Raw genomic sequence first — 25507 nt, forward strand, 5'->3', positions numbered from 1 at the left:
ACTCTCTCACATATTTCAGGATAATACAAAACGTGCTGCCTTGAATTGAACTTTTTCGATGTACTCCGTCAGTCCTATCTGGTAAGGATCCCACACGGCGCCGCAGTATTCTAAAAGAGGACGGACAAGCGTAGTGTAGGCAGTCTCCTTAGTTACATTTTCTAAATGTTTACACGTCATAGTGTAAAGAAGGAGCACTTATTAGACAAATAAATATCGGGTCTAGATAAAATCTTACTCACCAAAATGTAAAAGAATGGAAACGTTTATTAAAGGATGTGAATGAAATCTTTTTCGCTTCTCATTTATATTGCCACGTTCCTTCAACAGTTAATCTCTTCACCTGTAAGTGTTGTGGGTCATAAGTGCCGTCATTTCATTTTTAGTGTCCGTTGTAAAATGGCTCTGAGCACTATGGGACTCAACTGCTGTGGTCATCAGTCCCATAGAACTTAGAACTACTTAAACCTAACTAACCTAAGGACATCACACACATCCATGCCCGAGGCAGGATTCGAACCTGCGACCGTAGCAGTCGCACGGTTCCGGACTGCGCGCCTAGAACCGCGAGACCACCGCGGCCGGCTGTCCGTTGTAATCTTTGTGTGATGACAGGCTAGTTTATAAACAGTTGCCTGTATTTCTGCCTCGGTTTCCGTACAGTTCGACGATTATTATTAACGGGCGGTGGGTCTTCGCGACTGCGCAACAAAACGAAGCAGGATACTGTGGTGAGAGAAGCAAATTTGGAAATTTGTGGTAAGGTGTAATGGAACCAAACTGCTGAGGTCATCGGTCCCTAAGCTTACACACTACTTAATGTAACTTAAACTACCTTACGCTAAGGACGACACACACACCCATGCCCGCGGGAGGAATCGAACCTCCGACGGGGTGACCCGCACGGACCGTGACAAGACGCCTAAGACCGCGCAGCTAACCAGCCCAGCGATGAGAGAAGCAATTACTTTCACCGAGAAACTGTCGGCTGCTCTACTATGCGATGTCACTAGTGAATTGAAATCTGTCAAACTATACTCGTGGTACTGGCAACACCACCTCTCTTGACATGTCTTTCTCAGCAGTATAGTGAATGCACAGTTTTCATTTTCTGTTTCATCTCTTTCATTGCACTTACAGTATACACTCTTTTTAACGTATAACAAATTTCATTTAATGGTGTGTTACATCTGTGAGACCTGAGCTTCTACCGTCGTGTACAATGTTCAAATAACTTATGGGAATGCAGACGGGTGACGTCGTCGACAGCCACCGTATTTCTATAGGAGCACACCCTGCCATTTTCAAGGCATAACAACAGCATCGAGTTAGCGCTGCCAAGGGAATTTAGAACCTCGGTTTACCGAGAATCTCCGGAAAGATCTACACACACACACACACACACACACACACACACACACACACACACACGCACTGGCGCCACACTCAGACCTAAGGTGACCGACATCAGAGGTTGTTAATAATCAACGTGTGAGGTAGCATTAACTTTGTCCCCGTGATTTTTGACAAAGAGAGAGCTGGATTCGATGCAGAATTTAATCAGTAAGCACCATCTCTATTTAAAATGTTACTTGCTAATTTAATTTAAACCGCTTCCTTAATAACACTACCCCAATAGCTGGAAGTGCCTGTCACAATATCTGTGTTGCTATATTCCGTAGGATCATCGGTGCCAAGACAATGTTCTGCAGTCACGGATTTGCCCGGCTTTTGTAAGCGTGTGTACCGCTTGTGCTCCGTACAACGGTCCTCCACAATCCTGATAGTCTGTCCAGCATGACATGCCACAGCTGCAAGGAATACGGTATACACCCGCCTCACGCAAACCGAGATCATCCATCACGGAACCTAAAAGGGCCATGATGTTAGATGGTGGTAGAAAAGCAATTTGACATCATAATTCCACAAAATAGGACCAATCAAGTTCGAAATGCTCCCCTTGTAAGGCAGAAAGGCCGTAGACCTTGGCGCCACCTCTGTATTGTCTTCAATCACCCGGTGCACAGTTGGTCGTTAGCGCAACGGACGTCTGATCTGTCTTTCATTATAACCATTTTAACAATAGGTGACATCGAGATGGTCTAACTCAGCTGACAAACTCTCAGGATCCGATATGACATGGGCCCTGTGCACCGACGTACGTTGTACACCTTCACGTTGAGCCAGATGGTGACAAGTTTCAGCCTGCAGATACAAGTCAGTGTTAGTAGGCTTCCTAAAACGGCATGTCCCAACCTACCATCAACCTTCCTCCTGATCAACACATTAAGTATGGGAACACAGCCATCCTTTTCCGCCTCCAACGTGAAAGAGATATTCTGGTTGATTGAATTCAGGTGTTCTAAAAAGTCGTTTAAATTCTCACGACCATGGGGCCGAGCAACAAATGTATCGTCTACAAATCTGAGAAAACACGCAAGTTTCAAAGCCGCCGATTCCAAGTCATTTTCCTCAAAGTCTTCCATAAACAAATTGGCAATAATAGGTGACAACGGGCTTCCGCAGCTGTATCTATCTCCTCGTAGTATTGGTCATTGAATAAAAGTAAGTGGAAGTCAACACATGTGGAAATAAGTTCGTTAATTCAACACCAAAACTAACCTCAATCAACCGTAACGAATCAGAGGAAACGATTGAAGAAAAAGGCCACATTAAAATTTACTAGAATATCAGAGTTGTTCGAGTGCATTCCTTCTAATCGACGTAAGAAATCCTCTGAGTTCGTAAATTGGTGCTCACACCGACCAACTGTAGGGATCAACAGAGTAGTAAGGTGTTTCAATGTACGATATGTCGGAGCACCAATGTTACTCACACTCGGACGAAGAGGAATCTCTTCTTTTTGGGCCTTAGGAAGGCCATGTAACCGATGGGGAGCAGCACAATAAGAATTAAGACTGTTTCCTGCGACAAAGAACTTTCTTTCAGGAGGCTGTTAGTCTTCCTCCGAATACTTTTAGTGGGGTCAGCACAGATCCCACGATACGATGAATACGTCAGTAAAACTGCATCTTTTGAACGTAATCCTGCATGTCGAAAACAACAATAGCTTTGCGCCTGTCCTCGGGTAAAATAACAGAATCCGGATCTACTCTGAGTGAACGTAAAGCAGCCAACTCAGCTGCTGTGATATAACTCCTGGATGGACGCTCCTCTGCAACATCAGGTGGTAGTTTAAAAACAGCATTTCCAGCAAAACTAATGAAATCAAACACAGGCAAATGCATCGGCGCCGGTGACAAATTTAAACTTTCCATGACATTTATCACACAATGTAGAGATACTGTATTAGACTTCGATCCACGTAAACGTTCAAACTTCGTCAAATGTCGGGCATTAACAGAATGAAATCCTCAGTCAGACTGCGACCGTGAAGACCATCCAGCCAATCCCAAGAAAAAGCCGAAATTTTTGAAGTAATCGTTAAATGAAGCCGAAACTCGACGATTGTAATGGATCCTTTCAGGAGCAAGAGCTAGGCTGGCGCATTGCTCGATGCGATTGGCGGCACGAGAATTACTATGATGCACAACTTTGGCAAACGTTGGAACAATATTTTGATCGCGACACCTGAACAAAAACGAAAAAGTATATTTCAGTGTTACTCCACTGCTGCGAAGTTTATCCAACCTCCGCAAGCAACGATACACTTTCTCCCCGTAGACGTAAACAATGTGAGACGTAAGTTTCTCCCGGCGTAACTCACGCATATGCAGTCGGGTGACGTCAACAACCGCTGATATTTGGAAGGGGCGCACACCCTGGCAGGCAGTTGGTCAGACTGTCAAGGCAGTGGAAGACCGGTGTACCGAGCACAAGCATCACACACACTTACAACAGCCGAGCCAATCCGCCGTTGCAAAACATCCCATTGAACAAAACAACACGGATATTCTGGCATGCGCTTCCAGCTATTGGGGTAGTGTTATTAAGCAAGCGGTTTAAGTTAAATTAGCAAAAAATGTTCAAATGTGTGTTAAATCTTATGGGACTTAACTGCTAAGGTCATCAGTCCCTAAGCTTACACACTACTTAACCTAAATTATCCTAAGGACAAACACACACACCCATGCCCGAGGGAGGACTCGAACCTCCGGCGGGACCAGCCGCACAGTCCATGACCGTAGCGCCTAAGACCGCTCGGCTAATCCCGCGCGGCTTTAAATTAGCAAGTAACCTTATATATGGAGATGGTGGTCTTTGTTTAAATTCTGTATCGAATCCCGCTCTCTCCTTGTTAATGCTACTTGACACGTTGATTATTAATTTCACTATCGACAACCTCTGACGTCGGAGTGCGGCACCAGAGAGAGAGAGAGAGAGAGAGAGAGAGAGAGAGAGAGAGTGAGAGTGAGAGTTGTGTTTCCGGACTTTCTCTGCAAGAAAAAGAAAATGGTTCTGAGTACTATGGGACTTAACTTCTGAGGTAATCAGTCCCCTAGAAGTTAGAACTACCTAAACCTAACTAACTTAAGGACATCACACACATCCATGCCTGACGCAGGATTCGAACCGGCGACCGTAGCGGTCGCGCGGTTCCAGACTGTAGCGCCTAGAACCGCTCGGCCACTCCCGCCGGCTTTCTCTGCAAACCGAGGTTTTAGTTCAAAAATGGTTCAAATGGCTCTGAGCACTATGGGACTTAACTTCTAAGGTCATCAGTCCCCTAGAACTTAGAACTACTTAAACCTAACTAACCTAAGGACATCACACACATCCATGCCCGATGCAGGATTCGAACCTGCGACCGTAGCGGTCGCGCTGTTCCAGACTGTAGCGCCTAGAAGCGCTCGTCCACATTTTTTTTTTTAAGAGGAAACCAAAATTAAGAAATGCTGTGAATGTAATTGTAAATGCATTATCAATAAAATGGAAACTGAATGTCTTAATTTAAAAGTATTATATTATAAGTCATTTGCTTAAAAGCTAGGATAGTGGTGAATCTTTTTCCCCCTCTTCTTAAACGCCTCTGCTGAGAGAGATGTGTGAATGAAACCACGTTTCGAATTTAATTCTCTAACTGTGGATCCCTTGACGCTAGCTTTATTAGGTATTGATCTGCTACCTAATGGTCGCATATGAAAATTTTTGCCAGACCGGAACTCGAATCCGGATTTCCCCCTTATCGCGACCAGTCGCCTTAACCAATTTTTTTTTTTTTACAAACATTAAATGAAATGCATCCTCTGCCAAAAAGAAAGAAAACAAAAGATTTTAAAACAAATCACAAATTGAAAGGAACAGGGATGTTGTTTTTATTTTTATTTATTTATTTTCAAGAAGGATCACTCTGTTAAAAGGAACATATAGACCATTTCATCGTATAGTATGTGCATTACATAGTGAGTGGGGAGAGAAGCGTGAGGTTCATCATCAGCTGTCAAATGTGCACACCGTCTGCACCCGGCACATTCCAACTGCGTGGGGGGTCAAGGAAGACTGCCTGAAGATAATTGGCAAAGGTTTTCCGATAGTGGGACCATCTATGAACCTCACTGTGGGCTTGCTGCAAGAAATACCAAAAGTCAAGTCGTGACGTGGCAGTATCCCCATAGAGGTACGCGATCGTCCAACCTTTGATCCAGATGATCGACTGTGATTTAGTCGCCGGAAAGTAGTCACTCTCCGGATGTAAGAAGGAAGCAGGTGTAATATGTTGCGGGGTCACACGGAGGTAGCAAGCCACCATCTGTCTTCCTAGGAGCCAGACGTCCTCCACCGCGATACAAGTTAAGCGGTGATGGTCGTCATCCACTTGGTGACATTTCGGGCATAGTGGAGTGTCCACTAGTCCAATTGCATGGAGCCGTTGGTGGGTGTTGAACTTGCCACAGGCGACAGAGAACCACAGTGCCCGAACGAAGGTAGGAAAGAATTTTTGGTGCACATGTCTCCAAATCTTCGGCCAATGCAACCTGGGGTGTTTCAGTTCAATTACATTACAACTTATCCGTCGTAGCAGCCAAACATAAAAATCCTTCGCGCATGGCGGTCTCGTGCGCGGAAGCTCGTCTCTGATATAACTAAGTTCCACGATAAATGTTGAGACATGCGCAAAATGTGGCGTAATGTTGCCCACCGCCACCGGAGGTGTGAGGGACGCTGGAACCAGGAGATCCAGTAGGCGGGATGTAAGGGAATCACGCCCGCTACGCCATTGCTTATACATTGTGGCTAGAAGGAGCGCCGTCGCACGGCAGTGAACATTCGTAAGTCCGAGTCCCCCCTTGTCCGTAGGGAGAGTGAGCGTTTCGTATCGCGCCTTGAGGGGCGATCCAATCATCACGAAATAGCCTAGTGCTGATTGAAGTCGACGTCCGAGCGTGAGTGGTAGGGGCAGGATCTGCGAAATATGCACCATTCGAGAAACCACATAAGTGTTCAGGTACTCGACTCGCTGCAAAGGATCAAGGCGCCGTAGGAGATGTTGTCGGACCATGGTACGTGTTGTCTGTAACATACGTCGGTAGTTAACTGCTGCAGTATGTTTTACAGATGAGGTAAAGTCTATGCCGAGATAGCTGAATCGTTGCACATAAGGAAACGGACTGATTTCTTCCGGCGTAAGGCCCCTTCCCACCGGCATTGCCGCCGATTTGTTCATGTTCACTGCACTACCCGCCGTCACACTGTGGTCCAACAACAGTTCAAGGACCGTCTTCACCTCTTCCTCAGAACGAACGAACAGCAGGAGGTCGTCCGCATGGGCACGACATTTGAAGGTGTAGCCCCGTAGTTCCACCCCAGAAAGAGAATTGGTGAGCCTCCCAATTAATGGTTCCAACGCTATCGCGAACAGCAGCATCGAAAGAGGGCAGCCCTGGCGAATGGATCGTCGAATTTGAATGGGCCCTGCTGTACGCCCATTAACCTGTACCAAGGATTGTGCGCCCCCGTAAATCCTTCTAATGAGACCAGTAAAACGGTCTGGAAAACCCATTTGTTCCAGTACAGCATACAGATAGTTGTGGCGCACCTTATCAAAAGCACTGTCAAAATCAACCGCCACCATCGCCGCTTTAAGCCGGCACTCCTCCGCCAGCGCTATCACATCACGGCATTCGCCAGTAGCTGTTTGCACATTCACCGATCCACCCGGTGTCGTCTGTTCCGGAGAGAGAACGCTACGAATTAACATACGACATCGGGACGCTAGCAACCGTGCAAAGATCTTATAGTCGGCATTAAGCAGGGTGATGGGGCGATAATGTGTGACCGTAATTCCTGGCTTCGGTTTATGTACTGGCACCAGGAGGCGTTCCATAAAAGCCGGTGGAATAGGCGCATCGGAATTTAACATCTTGTTGTACATTTCCGTCCATCGCGGTGCCATTTCGTTGCGAAATTCGCGATAGAATTCAGCAGGAAGCCCATCAATGCCTGGGGACCGATTCAACGCACCTTGTGCGATCGCATCATGTACTTCCTCACAGCTAATGGCTTCCAGTAAGGTTCCCGCGGCTTCCACCGTCAGTGTACGGGAGACGGACGTGGCTATACGGTCGAGGTCATCGAAAGAGGCTGCTTCTTCCCGATAGATGTGTTGGTAATGGTCGACGAATGCAGAGACAATGTCCTCTTGACGCGTCACTCTTCGGTCTTCGCGGGTGATTAACTCCCGTACCAAAACGCGTCGTCGGTGCTTTCGTTCATTCACGACGTGGTGCATGGAAGGAATCTCGTGCCTTACCGTATCGTGACATCTGGCGCGCACCATGGTTCCCTGAAGATGTTTCCGAGCTAAAGCCACTAGTTTAGCTTTTATCCTTTTGCGTTCGATCCAGATGTCCTGTCCCGGCGGGCCATCATCCAGGTCGCGCAGTGCTGCAAAATAAAAGTCGGCGGTACGGCGGCGCCATTCTGCCATTTCCCTGCTATATGAGATGAACGTACGGCGAAGTGCCGGTTTAGCACAAGTCAGCCACCAATCAAGCTTCGTCGCATACCTTCCAACCCTTCGCTCGCACATCGTCCATGTCTCAAGGATCCGTTGACGGCATTCAGGATCATGTAGATGTTGAATGTTTAGTTTCCACGGGGCCTTACTGTTCCACACCTCTCTACGGGGAAGAAGCACCGTACAGATGTAAGCGCTGTGATCGGAAAATGCCAATGGCCAGCGTTCCGCGTCCTGGACATCATTTGCATGAGGCCGTGAGATATAAATGCGATCTAATCTGCTCGCCGAATGACTTGTCACATAGGTGTGTCCCGGTGCAGCTCCATGTCGTAATTCCCACGTGTCACTAAGTACAAGGTCGTTGACAACGATTCGCAACTCCTGGCTGATGCTTGCTTGCGGCCATTGGTCTTTCTGGCTGAGAACACAGTTGAAATCTCCACCAATTATTACACATTCAGAACGTCCATGGAATAGTGGAGCAATGTCTTCTGCATAAAATCGCGCCCTTTCCCGCCGCCGATTGTTTCCCGACGGTGCATAAAGATTGATGATGCGTGTCCCAAACGTCGTGAAAGCCATTCCCCTGGCCGACGGAAGATAACACACGTTTTCCACTGGGAAGCCATCTCGCACGTAAACTGCCACCCCACTCCCATTGTGATCTCCATGTGACGAATAGGATTGGTAGCCTGCGATGTATGGGAGTGCAGCTATGTGGACTTCCTGCAGCAAAGCAACATCCACATCAGATGCCCAAACCGTTTCCTTCAATAGGTGTATTTTGGCCGGTGAACGCACGTCATTGATATTTAATGTCGCAATACGGTTCGCATGGCGTTGAATCCCACTCTGTCGAGGCGCAAAAACATCTCCCTGCACCGGCGCCGGGGGTTGAGTTAGAAGACGTTCTCTCGCCCCTCTCCCTTCACCTTCAGCAATTATTAGTCCGTCTTCGTGAGTGCCGGCTGCCTCTGTATGACGTCCGGCGCCTCCTCAATATCCTCATACCACATCTTTTCAGGCTGTGATATATTCGTGTCCATAGCCACAGCATCTGCGTCTGGAGAGCCAACTGGCTGTGATTTCTCTTCAGCATCACCACGTACCGGTACCGTCAATGTGACAGACCGCTGTGGGTCGGATCGAACAGTTCCCAGTGCCTCATCCTGTTTCGTAGAGGCTGTTGTGTCGTCTTGGTCCACAGGCACATCGTCGTCGGGGTAAGGGGAGTCATCCCGAGGAGATGTCGTGCGACGCCGCCGTTTCCTCCTTTTCGGGGAACGCTGTTTACGTGATCTTCCGTCCGTGTCCTCAGATTGCAGGGAATCACGGCTGCCCGAAAGAAAAGCATCCGTAGGAACTGGAAGTGTTTCGAGTCCCATCGTTGAACTTGGCGGGAGTTCGGTCGAAACTAATGATGTCGTCTCAGAGTGCGTTTCAGACGGAACAGCATCCGTAGTGGCTGGAACTGCTTCTTGTACTATCGGTGTGCTTGGTGGGAGTTCGGTCCCATCTGATGTTGTCGCCGTAGATTGTATGCTCGACGGAGCAGCATGCTCTGTCATCCCGACGTCTGCGACAAGGTTTCGGAGAGTGCCATCTCGATCTTCCACCGGGGCTGTGTCCTTTCGGTCATCAGCGGACGCAGTGAGGGCTTTGGCATAGGTGATCGGTAGTACTGTCATCGCCGGCGACGGCTCCCGCACATCTGAAGGCAGTTGCGTAATCCGCCGTTGCATACAGTTCGACCTGAGGTGTCCCTCCTGGCCACATCCAGAACATGTACGTGGTTGACCATCGTAAATCACCACCGCACGACAACCACCAATTGTCAGATAGGACGGTACATGCTTCTGAAGATCAATAGTGATCTGCCGCACTCCGTTAAGAACGGGGTATGTGGCGAATTGTGTCCAGCGTTCTGCTGTGTGACCATGTACTGTGCCATATGGCTTAAAAGCCTCGATAACTTCGTCAGCCGGGAGCTCAAATGGCAGCTCAAAAACACGTATTGTCCGTATACCCAGACCAGCATGTTCTACAGTTACCGTGCCGAAATTCCCGTCACTATGGCAAAATCGGAGACCTGCTTTTGTCGCCTGTAGAATTCTCTCACACGCCGCGTCATTTACCATCTTAACATACACCGTGGGACTAACGATTGATAGGTGAATTCCGATAATATCGTTTGGCGGTATCTTGACGTCCTCTCGAATGAATCGTTCCACTGCTAAAGCCTTTGGTCGTTCGTAGTCTTTGCAGAAATTGAATCGTAATGTAGTTTTCCTGTACTTGTTCGCCATGATCGTTGTTACTAGCCCGCGTGCAGACTAAGTCCACAAGTAAACAAACACTCGCACACGCCGCACAGGCGGAAGTATCGGACCTCCGCTTCGCACGGCTGCTAGCGCCGAACTGTGTCCACATCGGCCGGCCGAGGTTTTAGTTCCCTTGCACAGTGCTTACTTGATGCAGTGATTCCTTGAACATGGGGGGGGGTGTGCTCTTGTCGAAATAACGGCGGTAGTGGACGAAGTCTCTAGCTGCCTTCCCGTGCTTCTGGTGTCAACACATGCGGGTTCAGTTCATACTGTCAGTTAAAACACTCACGTGTTCCTTGCACCGGGTTGCCATATTCCGCCCTTTTTTTCTCGGAATCACTTTGCCAGCGCGCCGCGGGGCTGTCAACTGCACAGCAGCTGTCGGCAGCAGCGGGTAGGGGGAGCGAGTTCAGGGAGCTCTCCGGACTAGACGGGCAATTTAATATTGTACAATATTACTGACGTTCTGCCTGGACCACTCAACACTATTGTGAATTACAATGTCACTAATATTCTGCATGAATAACGATACGATGATATTTGCTCTACTGTGTTGCAAGCCGAAAAGAAATGTGGATGAAAAATTGATTGAAAGAGCGCTAATGATATTCGAGAAAACTTACTGAGAGAACTGTGGTTGAACGGAGAAAAAAATATTATGATAACTTTTTGTGTTTTGGTGGTCCAGCATTTGATATGAAGGCGTGCTGTAAAGGAAGCCCTCCGAATATTTTATTTGAAAACTCTTAAAGCTTTATATTTTTAAATAAAACAGACTTCATTAACATTCTACATCTTTATTCTTCATCACAACATATTTGTTTCTGAATGTAGTATTCCTGGTGACGAACATATTTCTCCCAACGAGAGACCAGTTTATTGATATTGTCACTGTAGAATGTTTGCCTTTGTTAACGGAGCCACAACCTCGCCTCTGCTGCACCGCTTCGTCACTATCAAAGTAAAGGCCTCGAAGGGCAAGTATTGAAACAGATGAAATTAGGATGGGTCCAAGTCGGGGCTGTATGGCGGATGATCGATGACAGTGAACCTATAAGACAACAAATGTCTGGCACAGTTGTTAGATTGGTTACTGCTGCGATAATGGCAGGTTATCAAGATTTGAGTGAGTTGAGTTTTAACGTGGTGTTGCAGTCGGCGCGCGATCGATGGGACACAGCAGGAACGCAATGCGTTAGGATAACACCATCACAGTCGTACACGAGAATCACCATTCGCGCCATCAACAGAACAGGCTCTGTTAACAGTATACTACGCCTTTCACATCGCTGACAACGGGTTCTACTCAACGCTGGTGACTACTTTGAGTGACAGTAACAGGTATCGTCGGTTGTGAATAAATAGTTGCCAATATTTAAGTTCTAACTCTCGTAGTTAATAACGTAAAATATAAGCAAAATATCAGAATGTTAACTATTTATTTTGGGAGAAAGTACAGTTGGAATGTGTGTTATTTGTTGATTGGTTAGCCATGAAAAGCGCGGACTAACGTGGGAGAATAATGTTTTTCTATTGGCCTTACAGAAAACTGACCAGCCAGAACGGACTATTCTTCGCCGGTCTTTTCTCTTGCTTACAGCAGTGTAAGTAGTCGGAGCCCAGCCTTTCAATGGTATGGTCGTGTGTAGTATGAGCTTCGAAGGAAGTTATAATTTGCCGGTTTTAGTTATGCTACATACCTCAAAAATGCTTTGAAGTAGAGGCATATTTATTCCGGTGAGTTTTTTTTTTTAGAAGTTCTGTTTTTTTAGACAGTAAGGATATTTTAAGCAATTTTGTGTACGAGAAAAGTCAGTAACTCCGCGTGGCATATTGAGCAGATCCGTGACTAAAAACTTGAGTGCAGTAGACACCGATAAACTTGTACGCCCCCGTTAAATGAGCTCAGGGTGTTCGGTCAGAGGGTTAGCTGCCCTCTGTAATGATTAAAAAAAAACTGAGTGAACGGATCAACGATGAGCTTGAACGGATTTGAAGAGACGTCCGCACCGAACAAATGCAACGAACAGTAACGCACAAAATGAGATCAATAAAAAAAAGAAGTGGTCAGCGCGGCGGAATGTCACACCAAGGGGCCCGTGTTCTATTCCCGGCTGGGGTAGGAAATTTTCTCCGCTCAGGGACTGGGTGTTGTGTTGTCGTCATCATCATTTCATCCCCCTTTACGATGCGCAAGTCGCCCAATGTGGTGTCGAATGCAATAAGTACTTGCCCTCGGCGGCCGAACTTCCCCGAATGGGGGACTCCCTGCCCACAATGCCGTACGCTCATTTCCATTTTTACCGATAAACTTAATAGAGTGGCGAGCATTTTCATTTAAGAACAATCCGGGCTTAGTAGCTGTTCAGATTTCGGGAAATGCGTTAGCATCAAGTCGTTGCCAGGTTTGGCTCAAATGGCTCTGAGCACTATGGGACTTAACATCTGAGGTCATCAGTCCCCTAGACTTAGAACTACTTAAACCTAACTAATCTCAGGACATCACACACATCCATGCCCAAGGCAGGATTCGAGCCTGCGACCGTAGCAGCAGCGCGGTTCCGGACTGAAGCGCTTAGAGCCGCTCTGTCACAGCGGCCGGCTGTTAACGTGAATGAAAGGGTTTGTGTATGACTGTGTTACGATTAGCACGGGCTTGTCAGTGAACGTGTAGTTCTCACTTCAGAGTATACCGGAATGTTGCCAGTATTTTCATTTTTCATTCAAATTAAGACCTTTTCCCAATTCTTAGAATAGTTACGTTGTATGCAGCCTGGTGCGAGTTGCAGTACGGTAGGTTTCTGCACAGCTTTCCTACTGGTGATTTGCTGCAACGAGTTGACAGGTAGGTGCTGGTAAAAAGGAAGAAAGGAACCGTGCCGCAGCAGCATCCTATGCGATCGCCTGCATCCATTCGTGTCCATTGTGCATTGAGACACACTTTGGCAGTTCCAGCAGAGCAATGCGACACCCCGCACGTCCAGAATTGCTACAGAGTGACTCCAGGAACACTCTTCTGAGTTTAAACACTTCCGCTGGCCACCAAACTACCCAGACACGAACACTATTGAGGGTAATGGGATGCCTTGGAACGAGCTCTTCAGAAGAGATCTCCACCCTCTCGTACTCTAACGGATTTATGGACAGCCCTGCAATATTCATGGTGTCATTTCCCTCCAGCAAAACTTCAGACATTAGTCGAGTCCACACCTTGCGGCACTTCTGTGTGCTCGCGAGGGTCCTATACGATATTTAGCGGGTGTGCCAATTTCTTTGGCTTTTCAGTGTATATACTCGTACTTTCATTCGTAACTTCGCACGAACCGACTGTTTTGAGGACATTTTTCTTCGAGGGCGTATCCTATATTTTCCGAGCAATAAGTCATACGATTCATCATTCGTAATGAAACGTCCCCTTAGAAAAATTTATCAATTTCTTACTGGTTAACCCCTTACGTTATTTGATTTTCAAACAGCTGAACAGAACTGAACGTACTCAGACATTTCTCTCTTTACTTATTCTGATCAACACTAAACTGACATACAATATTTTTAGCGCAACGCAATCTGACTTTCAATAATCCCTACAAAAGAATGGTCCTGACTAACAATAACCTATACATTTCATGAATCACTTACCTCGCAAAAATCTTCGTTACTCGAACTACTGCAATACAGCGAGCGCCAATACTGCCAGCTAAATAAAAGATTCTAACTACTGAAGGCACTAACTACTCATAGGCATAGTTAGCAAATGAAAGATTTTGATAGAGAACAAACAATGTATTTACCTTAATAATATTCAAACGTCATTATATATATATATGAGTTCATAATATACAGTATTACAAATTTACTCTTTCTGATGGACGCACGTCCAGATCGCCCGATTTCAAAATTCTGCCATCTCTCTCCCCACATCCACCACTGCTGGCGGCTCACCTCCAACTGCGCAACGCTACGCGCTGTTCACATCCAACTGCCCAACACTACAATAGCGAATATTCCAACAATGCCAACCAGCCACAGACTGCACACAGCACAGCCAGTGATTTTCATACAGAGCGCTACGTGACGTTAACAACATAAAAACCTAAACAGCCTACTTACAGTAACACGTCTGTTTTTGTACTCATTTACGCTGACATCCCACAATGCCGGCAACAGTTTGTACAATTCGTTTGACTCTAATAATAATGCTCTTTGGTCTCGTTACGAAGTCGACCTCTTCAGTCTGTGCAGCTTGCGAGAGACTGTCAAGAATATTGTCGACGCTCCCCACAGTCGTCACAATATTTCCAGGCAGCGGAATACGTTACCGAAATTTTTCATGTTATCAATATCATTTTTTATAACTGAAACAGCATTTCAGGTAGAGTGTACGTGTTTTGTAGGTGCGGTCTGAGCGGCTGTCGGCGCCTGCGCGTCTGAGGCGCAAGGAAGGCGGGAGGTGCGGGCTGGATTCGCAGGCGCAGTCGCCACGCCGCCGCACCGAGGTGCCGCCGCCGCTGCGCCTGCACGTCGACGCCGACGCCGACGCCGAGGTGGACCTCCCGGCGTGCCACGCGCAGGTGTGCCTGCTGCCGGCAGAGCCGCGACACCAGCTGGAGGGCTGTTTACACGACGTCTGGCAGGCAGAGGACGCAGCCGGCGGGGAGTCGGCGCAGCTGGCCCTGGCGCACGCCGGAACCGAGATCCCGCAAGTCGTAGTCGACGAATGCAGCGCCGACGACCGGGACAACCTGTCCGACGCGTCGCTTGCGGAGGCTAGCGATACGGTATACGAGGAAGCTGTGGCCAGCTTGGCCGAGGAAGATGGCGGGAGCTGCGTGGGCGCGCTGGCGGAGGACGCGGCCTCCGTCGCCAGCAGCGGGAGCCGCCGCTGGTCCCCCGGCGAGGTCAACCTCGGCTTCGAGGACACCGAGCCAGACCTGCGCTACGTTGACATCTCGCGGCCCGACGCCGACCACCTGCCCTGGTACTTCTCGCCACACTCTCCCGAGGTAAGGGACACGCCCACCAGCCCTATAGGACTAATAACGTGCACAGTCATCTAGTACATCTACATCTACATTTATACTCCGCAAGCCACCCAACGGTGTGTGGCGGAGGGCACTTTACGTGCCACTGTCATTACCTCCCTTTCCTGTTCCAGTCGCGCTTGGTTCGCGCGAAGAACGACTGTCTGAAAGCCTCCGTGCGCGCTCGAATCTCTCTAATTTTACATTCGTGATCTCCTCGGGAGGTATAAGTAGGGGGAAGCAATATATTCGATACCTCATCCAGAAACACACCCTCTCGAAACCTGATGAGCAAGCTACACCGCGATGCAAAGCGCCTCTCTTGCAGAGTCCGCCACTTGAGTTTGCTAAACATCTCCGTAACGCTATCACGCTTACCAAATAACCCTGTGACGAAACGCGCCTCTCTTCTTTGGATCTCCTCTATCTCCTCCGCCAACCCGATCTGGTACGGATCCCACACTGATGAACAATACTCAAGTATAGTATGGGCTAAGACCTCTTCTAGAACCTAAGGCACCACCACACTGAACTAGAATATGACGGAGTTGTAGTGGAGGCGTGGTGCTGTGTCGAGTCACCGCCATTCGGGCACATATCTAAGGGTTGGTGCTGGCGATGGATCACATTTCTGTAACGTCTCTGTCTCCACCCCGTCTCCTTCCCGTTACCCCTACTTAAACGTGCCTGAAATCTACATCTACATCTATACTCCGCAAGCCACCCAACGGTGTGTGGCGGAGGGCACTTTACGTGCCACTGTCACTGCCTCCCTTTTCTGTTCCAGTTGCGTATGGTCCACGGGAAGAACGACTGCCGGAAAGCCTCCGTGCGCGCTCGAATCTGATTTTACATTCGTGATCTCCTCAGGAGATATAAGTAGGGGTGAAGCAATATATGCAATACCTCATCCAGAATCGTACCCTCTAGAAACCTGGACAGCAAGCTACACCGCGATGCAAAGGGCCTCTCTTGCAGAGTCTGCCACTTGAGTTTGCTAAACATCTCCGTAACGCTATCACGCTTACCAAATAACCCTGTGACGAAACGCGCCGCTCTTCTTTGGATCTTCTCTATCTACTCCGTCAACCCGATCTGGTACGGATCCCACACTGTTGAGCAATACTCAAGTATAGGTCGAACGAGTGTTTTGTAAGCCACCTCCTTTGTTGATGGACTACATTTTCTAAGGACTCTCCCAATGAATCTCAACCTGGCACCCGCCTTACCAACAATTACTTTTATATGATCATTCCACTTCAAATCGTGCAGTACGCATGCTCCCAGATATTTTACAGAGGTAACTGCTACCAGTGTTTGTTCCGCTATCATATAACCATACAGTAAAGTCTATGTTAAGGGTCAGTTGCCACTCCCTGCACCAGGTGCCTATCGCCCTATCCGCTGCAGATCTTCCTGCATTTCGCTGCAGTTTTCTAATGCTGCAACTTCTCTGTATACTACAGCATCATCCGCGAAAATGTGTACTATTTTAATAATAATAACAGCATTAAAGTAATATTATTAATATAATAATAATTAATTGTGTATTTCCATAAAATATATGAAGTATTTGAATGTAATAATAGTAATTTGTTTACTTCGGTGAATAGTACATTGCTTTACTATAACATCCAAGAAATTACAATTCAGAAGAATATACATTGCCATAGGAAACAGCCTCTAGCCTGGAGTAAAGTTCACAGAAGACCATCTCTTCTACGTAAATTTTGGACTTTCAGCGCGAAACCAGAGAGGACAAATGATGATGGAATTTTCTTAGCAAAGAACGTTTCTACTGAATTAATACATTTTACAAGTAAGTTCCGAAAAGAAATTAAGGCTCTAGAAGCCCCGACGGCACGGTTAAGAATGAATTAGATTACATCCTCACATCGAACAACCGAATGTGCTCAGACGTGTCAGTCATAAATCGATTCAACACAGGTAGTGACAATAGGGCAATTAAATACTGGATCCATTTCAACACTCAGTTCGAGCAAAAACGTATGATGGAAAGAAACATCCGACCTACGATAAATGAGCTGCAAGAGAAAAGAAGTGAGTTCGACCAATGCATAGGCAAGAAACTATCAGCCGAAAAGTTAAGACGAATGGAACTGAACGAACTCTAGACAGAAATCAGAAGTAGTATTCGAACGGCAATAAACACAGTCAGTGCACGCCAAAAGCAGAGAAACCCGAGATTTAACCTCGAAACAGGACAGCTGAAGAAGAAAGGTGAAACACTGACAGAGACGCACCCAAATACGGAGACTACAACTAAAACATAAAGAAGGTAATCAGAAGAGGTCAGTGGGCATAAAACACAAGACTGATCGAGGAGAGCATCAAAATTAATGTGAGCGTGGGAGTTCTTCGTTTCAGTCAGCCCAATCGGAAGCTCATCATCCACAACATTCGGAATGAGTGGTTGTTACTGAAAGAGACAAAATTATAAAAATAGTCGAGGATTTTAGTCGGAAACTGTACAGTCAATTACTGACAAGCCAAAGCCTGCATGATGAATTACGAAGATTTGTTATGAATGTGGAATCGGAATAACTGGAAACTGTCGATAAAAATGAAATGGAAACAGCTCTGAAACAATTCTTGAACTCTGAGCCGCCATGAGAAGATCATATTACGAGTAAGATGCTTAAAATTGGAGGAGGGACCAAGAAACATTCCAAATTCTGTTAAATAAATGTCTCGAGGAAAGAAAGATTCCAGAGTCTTAGGAAAATGCACATCTTCCTTGGCCACTAGGTATCCTGAGCTCGACATAGGTCTCTTCCAAAGATTTCCATGTCGATCTTTTCAGGACGATCTGGATCCAGGTTTTTCCCAGATGTTGTTGGCATAGTCTCTCCTCAGTTGGTTTTTGTGCCCAGAGAAATGTATTCATTTATTACTTCCAGAGTATGGTTTTCGATGGAGGCCGTAATATTTACATGGTCATGACTTTGAAGGTTAATTTTGAGGCCTAGACATTGGGAGACATCTTTGAATTCTCGGATCATTGTTGACAGTCCGTTTGTGTCACTGCTAAAATGGATGATATTATTTGCAAAGAAAAGATGGTTGAGATGTTTTCCATGTTGGTACCTTCCCTTTCACAGGACAGATGCTTCAACACATCCTCCAGAGCCAAGATGAATAACTTAGGTGAGACTGTGTGACGCCTCTTCTCACGTGGACCTTTCCAGTGACCAAGTCTTTATTTATTTATACGTGAAGTGTGGTAGTCTCGTAATGAAGCGGATTAATTTTGTATATCTACAGTCAGTGCAGGCGGGCTCTATTCATCGTCGTCAGTACTTCACAGATTTCGACAGTGTCAGAGGACTTCTGGCAGTATGTAAAGGCCTTGTGACGTAGGACTTTATATTCCTTGCATTTCCCTATCAGTGTGCGTAGTGCTTGGATATGGTCGGTAGTACTGAATCCTTTCATGAATCGCTCCTGTTCGACTGTCTGTTAAAAGTCAGCTTACTGACTCAGGCGATTCGAAATGATTTTTCTAACAGCTTGTAAAATATAGATAAAAGACTAACATGTCTGTAATTCCCGATTTTCATTTTGTCACATTATTTGAAGAGGAGAGTGACTTCTGCGTTTTTCCATGCCTGTGGAATCTTACATTCCTCGAGAACATTTTTTAGCCTTTGGCCTATCAGTGATCGACCGTAGAGCTTCCGCTGAAAGCCCTCGACTTTTTTTTTATAATTTTGTCTCTTTGAGTAACAACTCCACATTTCGAATGTTGTTGATGATAAGCTTCCAATTGAACTGACTGAAACGAGGAACTCCCACGCTCACATTAATTTTGATGCTCCCCTCGATCGGTCTTGTATTTTCTGCCCACTGACCTCTTCTGATCACCTTCTTTATATTTTAGTTCAAGTCTCCGTATTTGGGTGCGTCTCTGTCAGTGTTTCATCTTTCTTCTTCTTCAGCCTTTCTGTTTCGAAGTTAAATCTCGCATTTCTCTGTTTTCGGCGTGCACTGACTGTTTTTACTGAATTTCGAATACCGCTGGTAATTTCTGTCTAGAATTCGTTCAGTTCCATTCGTCGTAACTTTTCGGTTGATAGCTTCCTGCCTATGCATTGGTCGAATTCACTTCTTTTCTCTTGCAGCTCGTTTATCGCAAGTCGGATATTTCTTTCCATTATACGTTTTTGCTCGAGCTGAGTGCTAAAACGGATTCAGGCTGTAATTGTCCTATTGTCGCTACCTGTGTTGAATCGATTTATGACTGACACGTCTGAACACATTCGATTGTTCGATGTGAAGACGTAATATAATTCATTCTTAACTGTGCCGTAGGGGCTTCTACAGGTGTACTTTCTTTTCGGAACTTACTTGTACAATGTATTAATTCAGTACAAACATTTTTTGCTATGAAAACTCATCGTCTTTTGTTCTTTCTGGTTTCGCACTGAAAGTCCAAAATTTCCAATGAAGGGACGGTCTGTTGGCAGAATACTTAGAAGATGTAACAAATCCACTGAAGAAACTGCGTACAGTATGCATGTCCAAAGGAACTTTGCATCGTATTCAGAATAAAACCGGCACTGCAATATCGTTTATCCGGCGTCAGCGGCAAACGACTTTCAAGTAAAATTCTACCCTGTACGGGAATATACATAAAGGATGTACGAGTATAGGTTGTAGACATATGGTTGACGACACATGGAAATTTGGGTCTGGCCATGAGTCGTGCAAGGATAACCAAATAGTTATTATTATTGTGGTCTTTAGTCCAGAGACTGGTTTGATGCAGCTCTCCATGCTACTCTATCCTGTGCAAGCTTCTTCATCTCCCAGTACCTATTGCAGCCTACATCCTTCTGAATCTGTTTAGTGTATTCATCTCTTCGTCTGCCTCTACGATTTTTACCCTGCCCTCCAATAATAAGTTGGTGATCCCTTGATGCCTCAGAATATGTCCTACCAACCGATCCCTTCTTCTAGTCAGGTTGTGCCACAACTTTCTCTTCTCCCCAATTCTATTCAATACATCCTCATTAGTTATGTGATCAAATAGTAAGATTCGCAATAAGCGGGAAATCCAGGTTCGAGTCCCGGTCTGGCACAATTTTTTTTTTGTCGTCATTCCATTCTACAGCTCATGGTTGTCCATATCCGCAATTGCGAATACATTTAATGAGGATCTATGTATCGACGTTACTCATATTTGCAGATGTTATTGACTCGAATTCTGGAATTATTACTTCGTCGTCTTTGTTGAAGGAATTTGCTAAAACCCTGCTTAGCAACTCTCCATTAGCGGCGCTGTCATCAGCATCACCATTGCTGTACCGCAGTGAAGGTATTGATTGTATCTTGCCGCTAGTGTAATTTATGTACGACCATAATATCATTCGGTTTTCTGCCACATTTAGAGACAGATTTTCGTTGTGGAAACAGATAAAAGCCCCTTGCATGATGATTGTGCTAAATTTCGGGCTTCTGTGAAACTTCGCCAATGTTGGGTATTTTGCGTTATTTTAAATTTGGCATGCTCTTTTCGTTGCTTCTTCAACAGTGTTCTGGCAATTTTTGTGTATCATAGGGGATCGGTACCATCTCTCATTTATTTATGCAGTATATATACAGTCGCGTAAGACGTAACACCCCCATTATTCCGTTGGTGATTGCACGTATCGACAAGCGGTGTTCGTCGAATCATAGCCGACTATGGGGCACATACTTTGGTACATGCACAATAATTACAACGTTTATATTGAGCGAGATAATGAGGCAAGTACATGTTTTTTAAATGGGACGCTATACTTTTTTATCATCATTCGAACGCTCTGGAAAAGACGCGTATAGTGATGTAACGCATGTTGCTATTGTGATTCAAACTTCGCTTAAAAGACGCTGGGAAATATTGTACGATTGAAGGTCGAAGCGGTCGGAAACGGCTGCAGACTGTAAAACACGCCTTGCGTGACCCACAGGCCGAGTTGCCGTGCTCTATGCAGCGTGCACGGACTACGCTACGTAGGTAAATCCTCATCCGCCCTCTTTTAAGCAAAGTTTGAATCACAATAGCAACATGCGTTACATCACTATACGCGTCTTTTCCAGAGCGTTCGAATGATAGTAAAAAAAGTATAGCGTCAATTTTAAAAAACATGTACTTGCCTCATTATCTCGGTCAATATAAACGTTGTGATTATTGTGCATGTACCAACGCATGTGCCCCATAGTCCGCTATGATTCGCCGAAAACCGCATGCCGATACGTGCAATCGCCTCGGGAATAAATGGGGTGTTACGTCTTACGTTACTCACCCTGTATATCTCAACTGCTGTCGATACTATTTCTTTGAATTTAAACCACATCTAATCTACGCTTACGTAGTCAGACAATAAGGAGTCAAGACTGTCTCTTAGGAAGGCGCAAGCAAATTTTTATCTGCTTTTTTAAATAGATGTATTTTGCTTTTATTTTTGGTGGATTTGGGAGTTGCAATATTCAGTCCAGCTACAGCGACCCTGTGGTCACTAATCCCTGTATCCATCATCATGCTCCCCATTTGCTAAGAATTAGTTGTTTCTGAGACGTCAAGTATGTCTTGCCAACCAATTACACTTCGTGTGGCCACCTGAATTAATTGTTTAAAATAATTTTCTGAGAAAGTATTCAGTACGATTTCTGACGATCGTTTGTGCATGCCACTGACTTGTATTTTCGCCAACATATCGAGTGTCACTTCCAATAATAATGGTACGAGTGAGGTGCCTATTTGAAATGAGACTCCCTTTTCTTTAAACCATCCAGCAACTGCACCATCTGAGTTGGAAGGAGGGGTCGTTAAAAGGAACCAATTATTAATCTATTCCAGCTGTCAAGTATACCCTCTACCCATACTAACTCATAGGATCTATCTACTTCAGTTTCACTACAATATTAACTTCTTCTGACAGCAGTAAACACTTCACGGCCAACAGTATTTAGTCTGTTTTTCTGAACACGTTTAGGTCCTTTGTAAAAATTTCGACTAAACGTATTTTTGGATTTAGCTAGCTTTTGGTAGCTATAACGAAGACCTGTGAAGTGGAACCCAAAAACCCATCACCCTATACCACAAGTCGAGGGATCTGCAGTCCACACAGCTGCAGAACAACGTGAGCCTCTGATTTAGACCCTCCACTCGGCTCTGTACCAAAGGTCTGTAATCGGTCCTGTCGAAAGTGGTACAGACGGTGAGCTCTGCCTTCATCTCGCACACAAGGCTGACAGTCTTCACCACTTCCGCTAGACGCGACAAACATCGATTGTACCGACCTGCAATCTCTGCTCTTCATCGCATCTGGAAGCAGCCGTCACACATGTGGAATGACTCCTCCCGGTATGCACACAGAGTGCACAATGGATTCCTACCCCTCCTTGCCAACCATATCCCTAAGGGGCCCCATTATGCTCCTAACGTTGGAGCACCTAATTACCAGTAATCCCACACTCTGTGAATTACCACATCTTGCATGTCGAGGGGCCTTCTCTGCAAAAGCGCAAGCGAATGCATCTGGCTCGGGAGGTTTATTACACACAGAGAGCGGCCGATCCGGGGCCTCTGGAAAGTCTTCCGCTGCCTATCACACCTCGGAACGACCTCCCACTCGACCACAGGCGAGAGGTCACCATGAATAAGGACTATCCGGAGCAGCGAAATCAGAGGACTGATTGGGCTACATGTGCGACGTGGTAGACGACCCTTTAATCCCCACGGCCGGCCCCCCACAGTTATGCCCATTGGCAACAGCCTCAGGTTTCATGACTGAAGCTAGCACTTTTTTCGTTTCAAGCGCAGGTGACACTTGCATATAAGAAGGGTAAAAGAACGGCACCGCAAAATCACAGACCAGTATCCTTAACATCGGCAGAATTCTTGAACGAATTCTCAGTTAGAGTATAATAATTTTCCTTGAGACGGAAAAGCTTCTGTCCACGAATCAACACGGTTTTAGTAAGCATCACTCATGCGAAATTAAGCTTTACCCTCTTCTCATACGATATCCTACAAACCATGGATGAAGGACAACAGGCAGATTTCATAATCCTAGATTCCCAAAAAGCATTTGACACAGTGCCCCAATGCAGACTGTTAACGAAGGTTCAAATGGCTCTGAGCACTATGGGACTCAACTGCTGTGGTCATAAGTCCCCTAGAACTTAGAACTACTTAAACCTAACTAACCTAAGGACAGCACACAACACCCAGCCATCACGAGGCAGAGAAAATCCCTGATCCCGCCGGGAATCGAACCCGGGAACCCGGGCGTGGGAAGCGAGAACGCTACCGCACGACCACGAGATGCGGGCTGTTAACGAAGGCTGTTTGCTGATCATGCTGTAGTCTTCGGGAAGATGTCGTCATTGAGTGACTGTAGGAGGGTACGAGATGACTCAGACAAAATTTCTAGTTGGTGTGATGAATGGCAGCCAGCTCTCAATGTAGAAAAGTATAAATTAAGCCAGATAAGTAGGGAAAACAAAACCGTAATGTCCGAATACGGCATTAGTAGTGTGCTGCCTGACGCAGATCGTCGATTAAATATCTAAGGACAACATTACAAAGTAATACGAAATGGAACGAGCACGTAAGGATTTTAGTAGGAAGACGAATGGTCGACTTCGGTTTATTGGAAGAATTTTACGAAAGTGTGGTTCATCTGTAAAGGTGACCGCATACAGTACTCTAGCGCGGCCCATTTTTGAGTACTGCTCGAGCGCACGATCGTGCTACCAGGTCGGACTGAAGGATGACTGCGAAGCATTTGAAAGGCAGGATGCTAAATTTGTTACTGGTAGGTTCTAACGACACGCGAATATTACGGAGATGCTTCGGGATCTCAAATGGGAATCCCTGGAGGGAAGAAGAGATTGTTTTCGAAGAACATTATTGAGAAAATTTAGAGAACCGTCATTTTAAGCTGACTGTAGAACGGCTCTACTGACACCATCGTACATTTCGCGTAAGGGCCACCAAAGTATGAGAAATTAGGGCTCGTGTGGAGACATATAGACAGTCATTTTTCCCTCTCTCTATTTGCGAGTAGAAGAGGAAAGGAAATGACTTGTAATGGTACAGGGTACGCTCCTCCGCGCACCGTAGGGTGGCTTGCGGATTATCTATGTAGATGCAGATCTACGCTTTAGATTTTATGTTGGATTAGATGAGTTGTATCAGTTTGATCAATTTTATGTGGAGTCCACAATTTGTAAATATGTTCGAGATTGAATGTGTGAAGACGCAAACCTATGCCTTTTTAAAATCTACAAAGATTGTTGGAAGAGGCTTATTTGTTTTCGTTTAATATGCCGTAACTAAACTTAAAATGGTGATTTCTTCTGTCCAGCTTTTATAGGGTCAGAAGCCTCCCGGGTATTCAAGTAGTTCTTGTTCTATCCTATCATACAGAATACTGGAGAAAATGTTGTATGTTCAGGCCGAAAGAGATATGTTCCGGCAATTATCTAGAGTTCTATTGTTCTTTTTATGTGCAGTTGGTTGACTGTAGGCATAGTCTAATATTTGGGGCTTTTTTTCTATTATCTAGTTTTTAATAGACTCACTGTACAGAGTCCCGACTCTCTAATAAATCCAGCGAGAGGAGAATGTCTAGAAAAATGCTGTGCTAAAATTCATTATTTGTAGCATCGAAGTAAGTAATATGGCATAACTATAAGTGGTGAATCGATAAGCCTCAAAGGACCTTACTACTGCGTCGACCGCTACAATGAAGTAAATAAGAACGCACATTATCCCTGTCCCAATTGGAAACGGACTTGAGTCTTGAATATGGCACCCAGGTACTACTGGCTCGAACATATACTTTTATTCAAAATTATAGACAAATTAAAACATTCGAAAGATGCGAGAGTTCATAACACCAGTGTGCTCGATTGTGTTGTTTAGCGAGCGGATTTCCAAAAACCGGGGCTTGCACACCATTTTACTCAGAGGTTCCAACTTCCTCTGATTAGACAGGTGTATCGACTTGACTGCCCTCTGTTTTCGATAGACCTTTTCTATATATGCGGATATAAAAACCTTCATAAAGTATCGTATTTGTTTGTTTAAAAACTCGTATTGCTCTTAGTAAAATACAAATAGATTTAATTTTCTGATAGGATGAAACTGTTACAAGGGTACGGAAAGATTTGAACATCGCGACTGAATTTAAAGTAACAGGGGTATTGTTAGCTTTAACTTGTTACGA

At 45.7% G+C, this 25507-nt stretch overlaps 1 protein-coding gene across 1 annotated transcript in view; it reads left to right on the forward strand.

The window, feature by feature from the left end:
- The window catches only part of LOC126248816 (sodium-dependent transporter bedraggled), a 777714-nt gene that overhangs the window by 356491 nt on the left and 395716 nt on the right, over positions 1 to 25507 (forward strand). Inside the window, exon 4 of the mRNA XM_049950225.1 lies at positions 14640 to 15248. Coding sequence (XP_049806182.1) covers positions 14640 to 15248 — 609 coding nt within the window. The remainder of the gene's footprint in view (positions 1 to 14639; positions 15249 to 25507) is intronic.

This window comes from Schistocerca nitens, chromosome 3 (genome assembly GCF_023898315.1).
Source record: "Schistocerca nitens isolate TAMUIC-IGC-003100 chromosome 3, iqSchNite1.1, whole genome shotgun sequence".
Classification (NCBI taxonomy): domain Eukaryota; kingdom Metazoa; phylum Arthropoda; class Insecta; order Orthoptera; family Acrididae; genus Schistocerca; species Schistocerca nitens.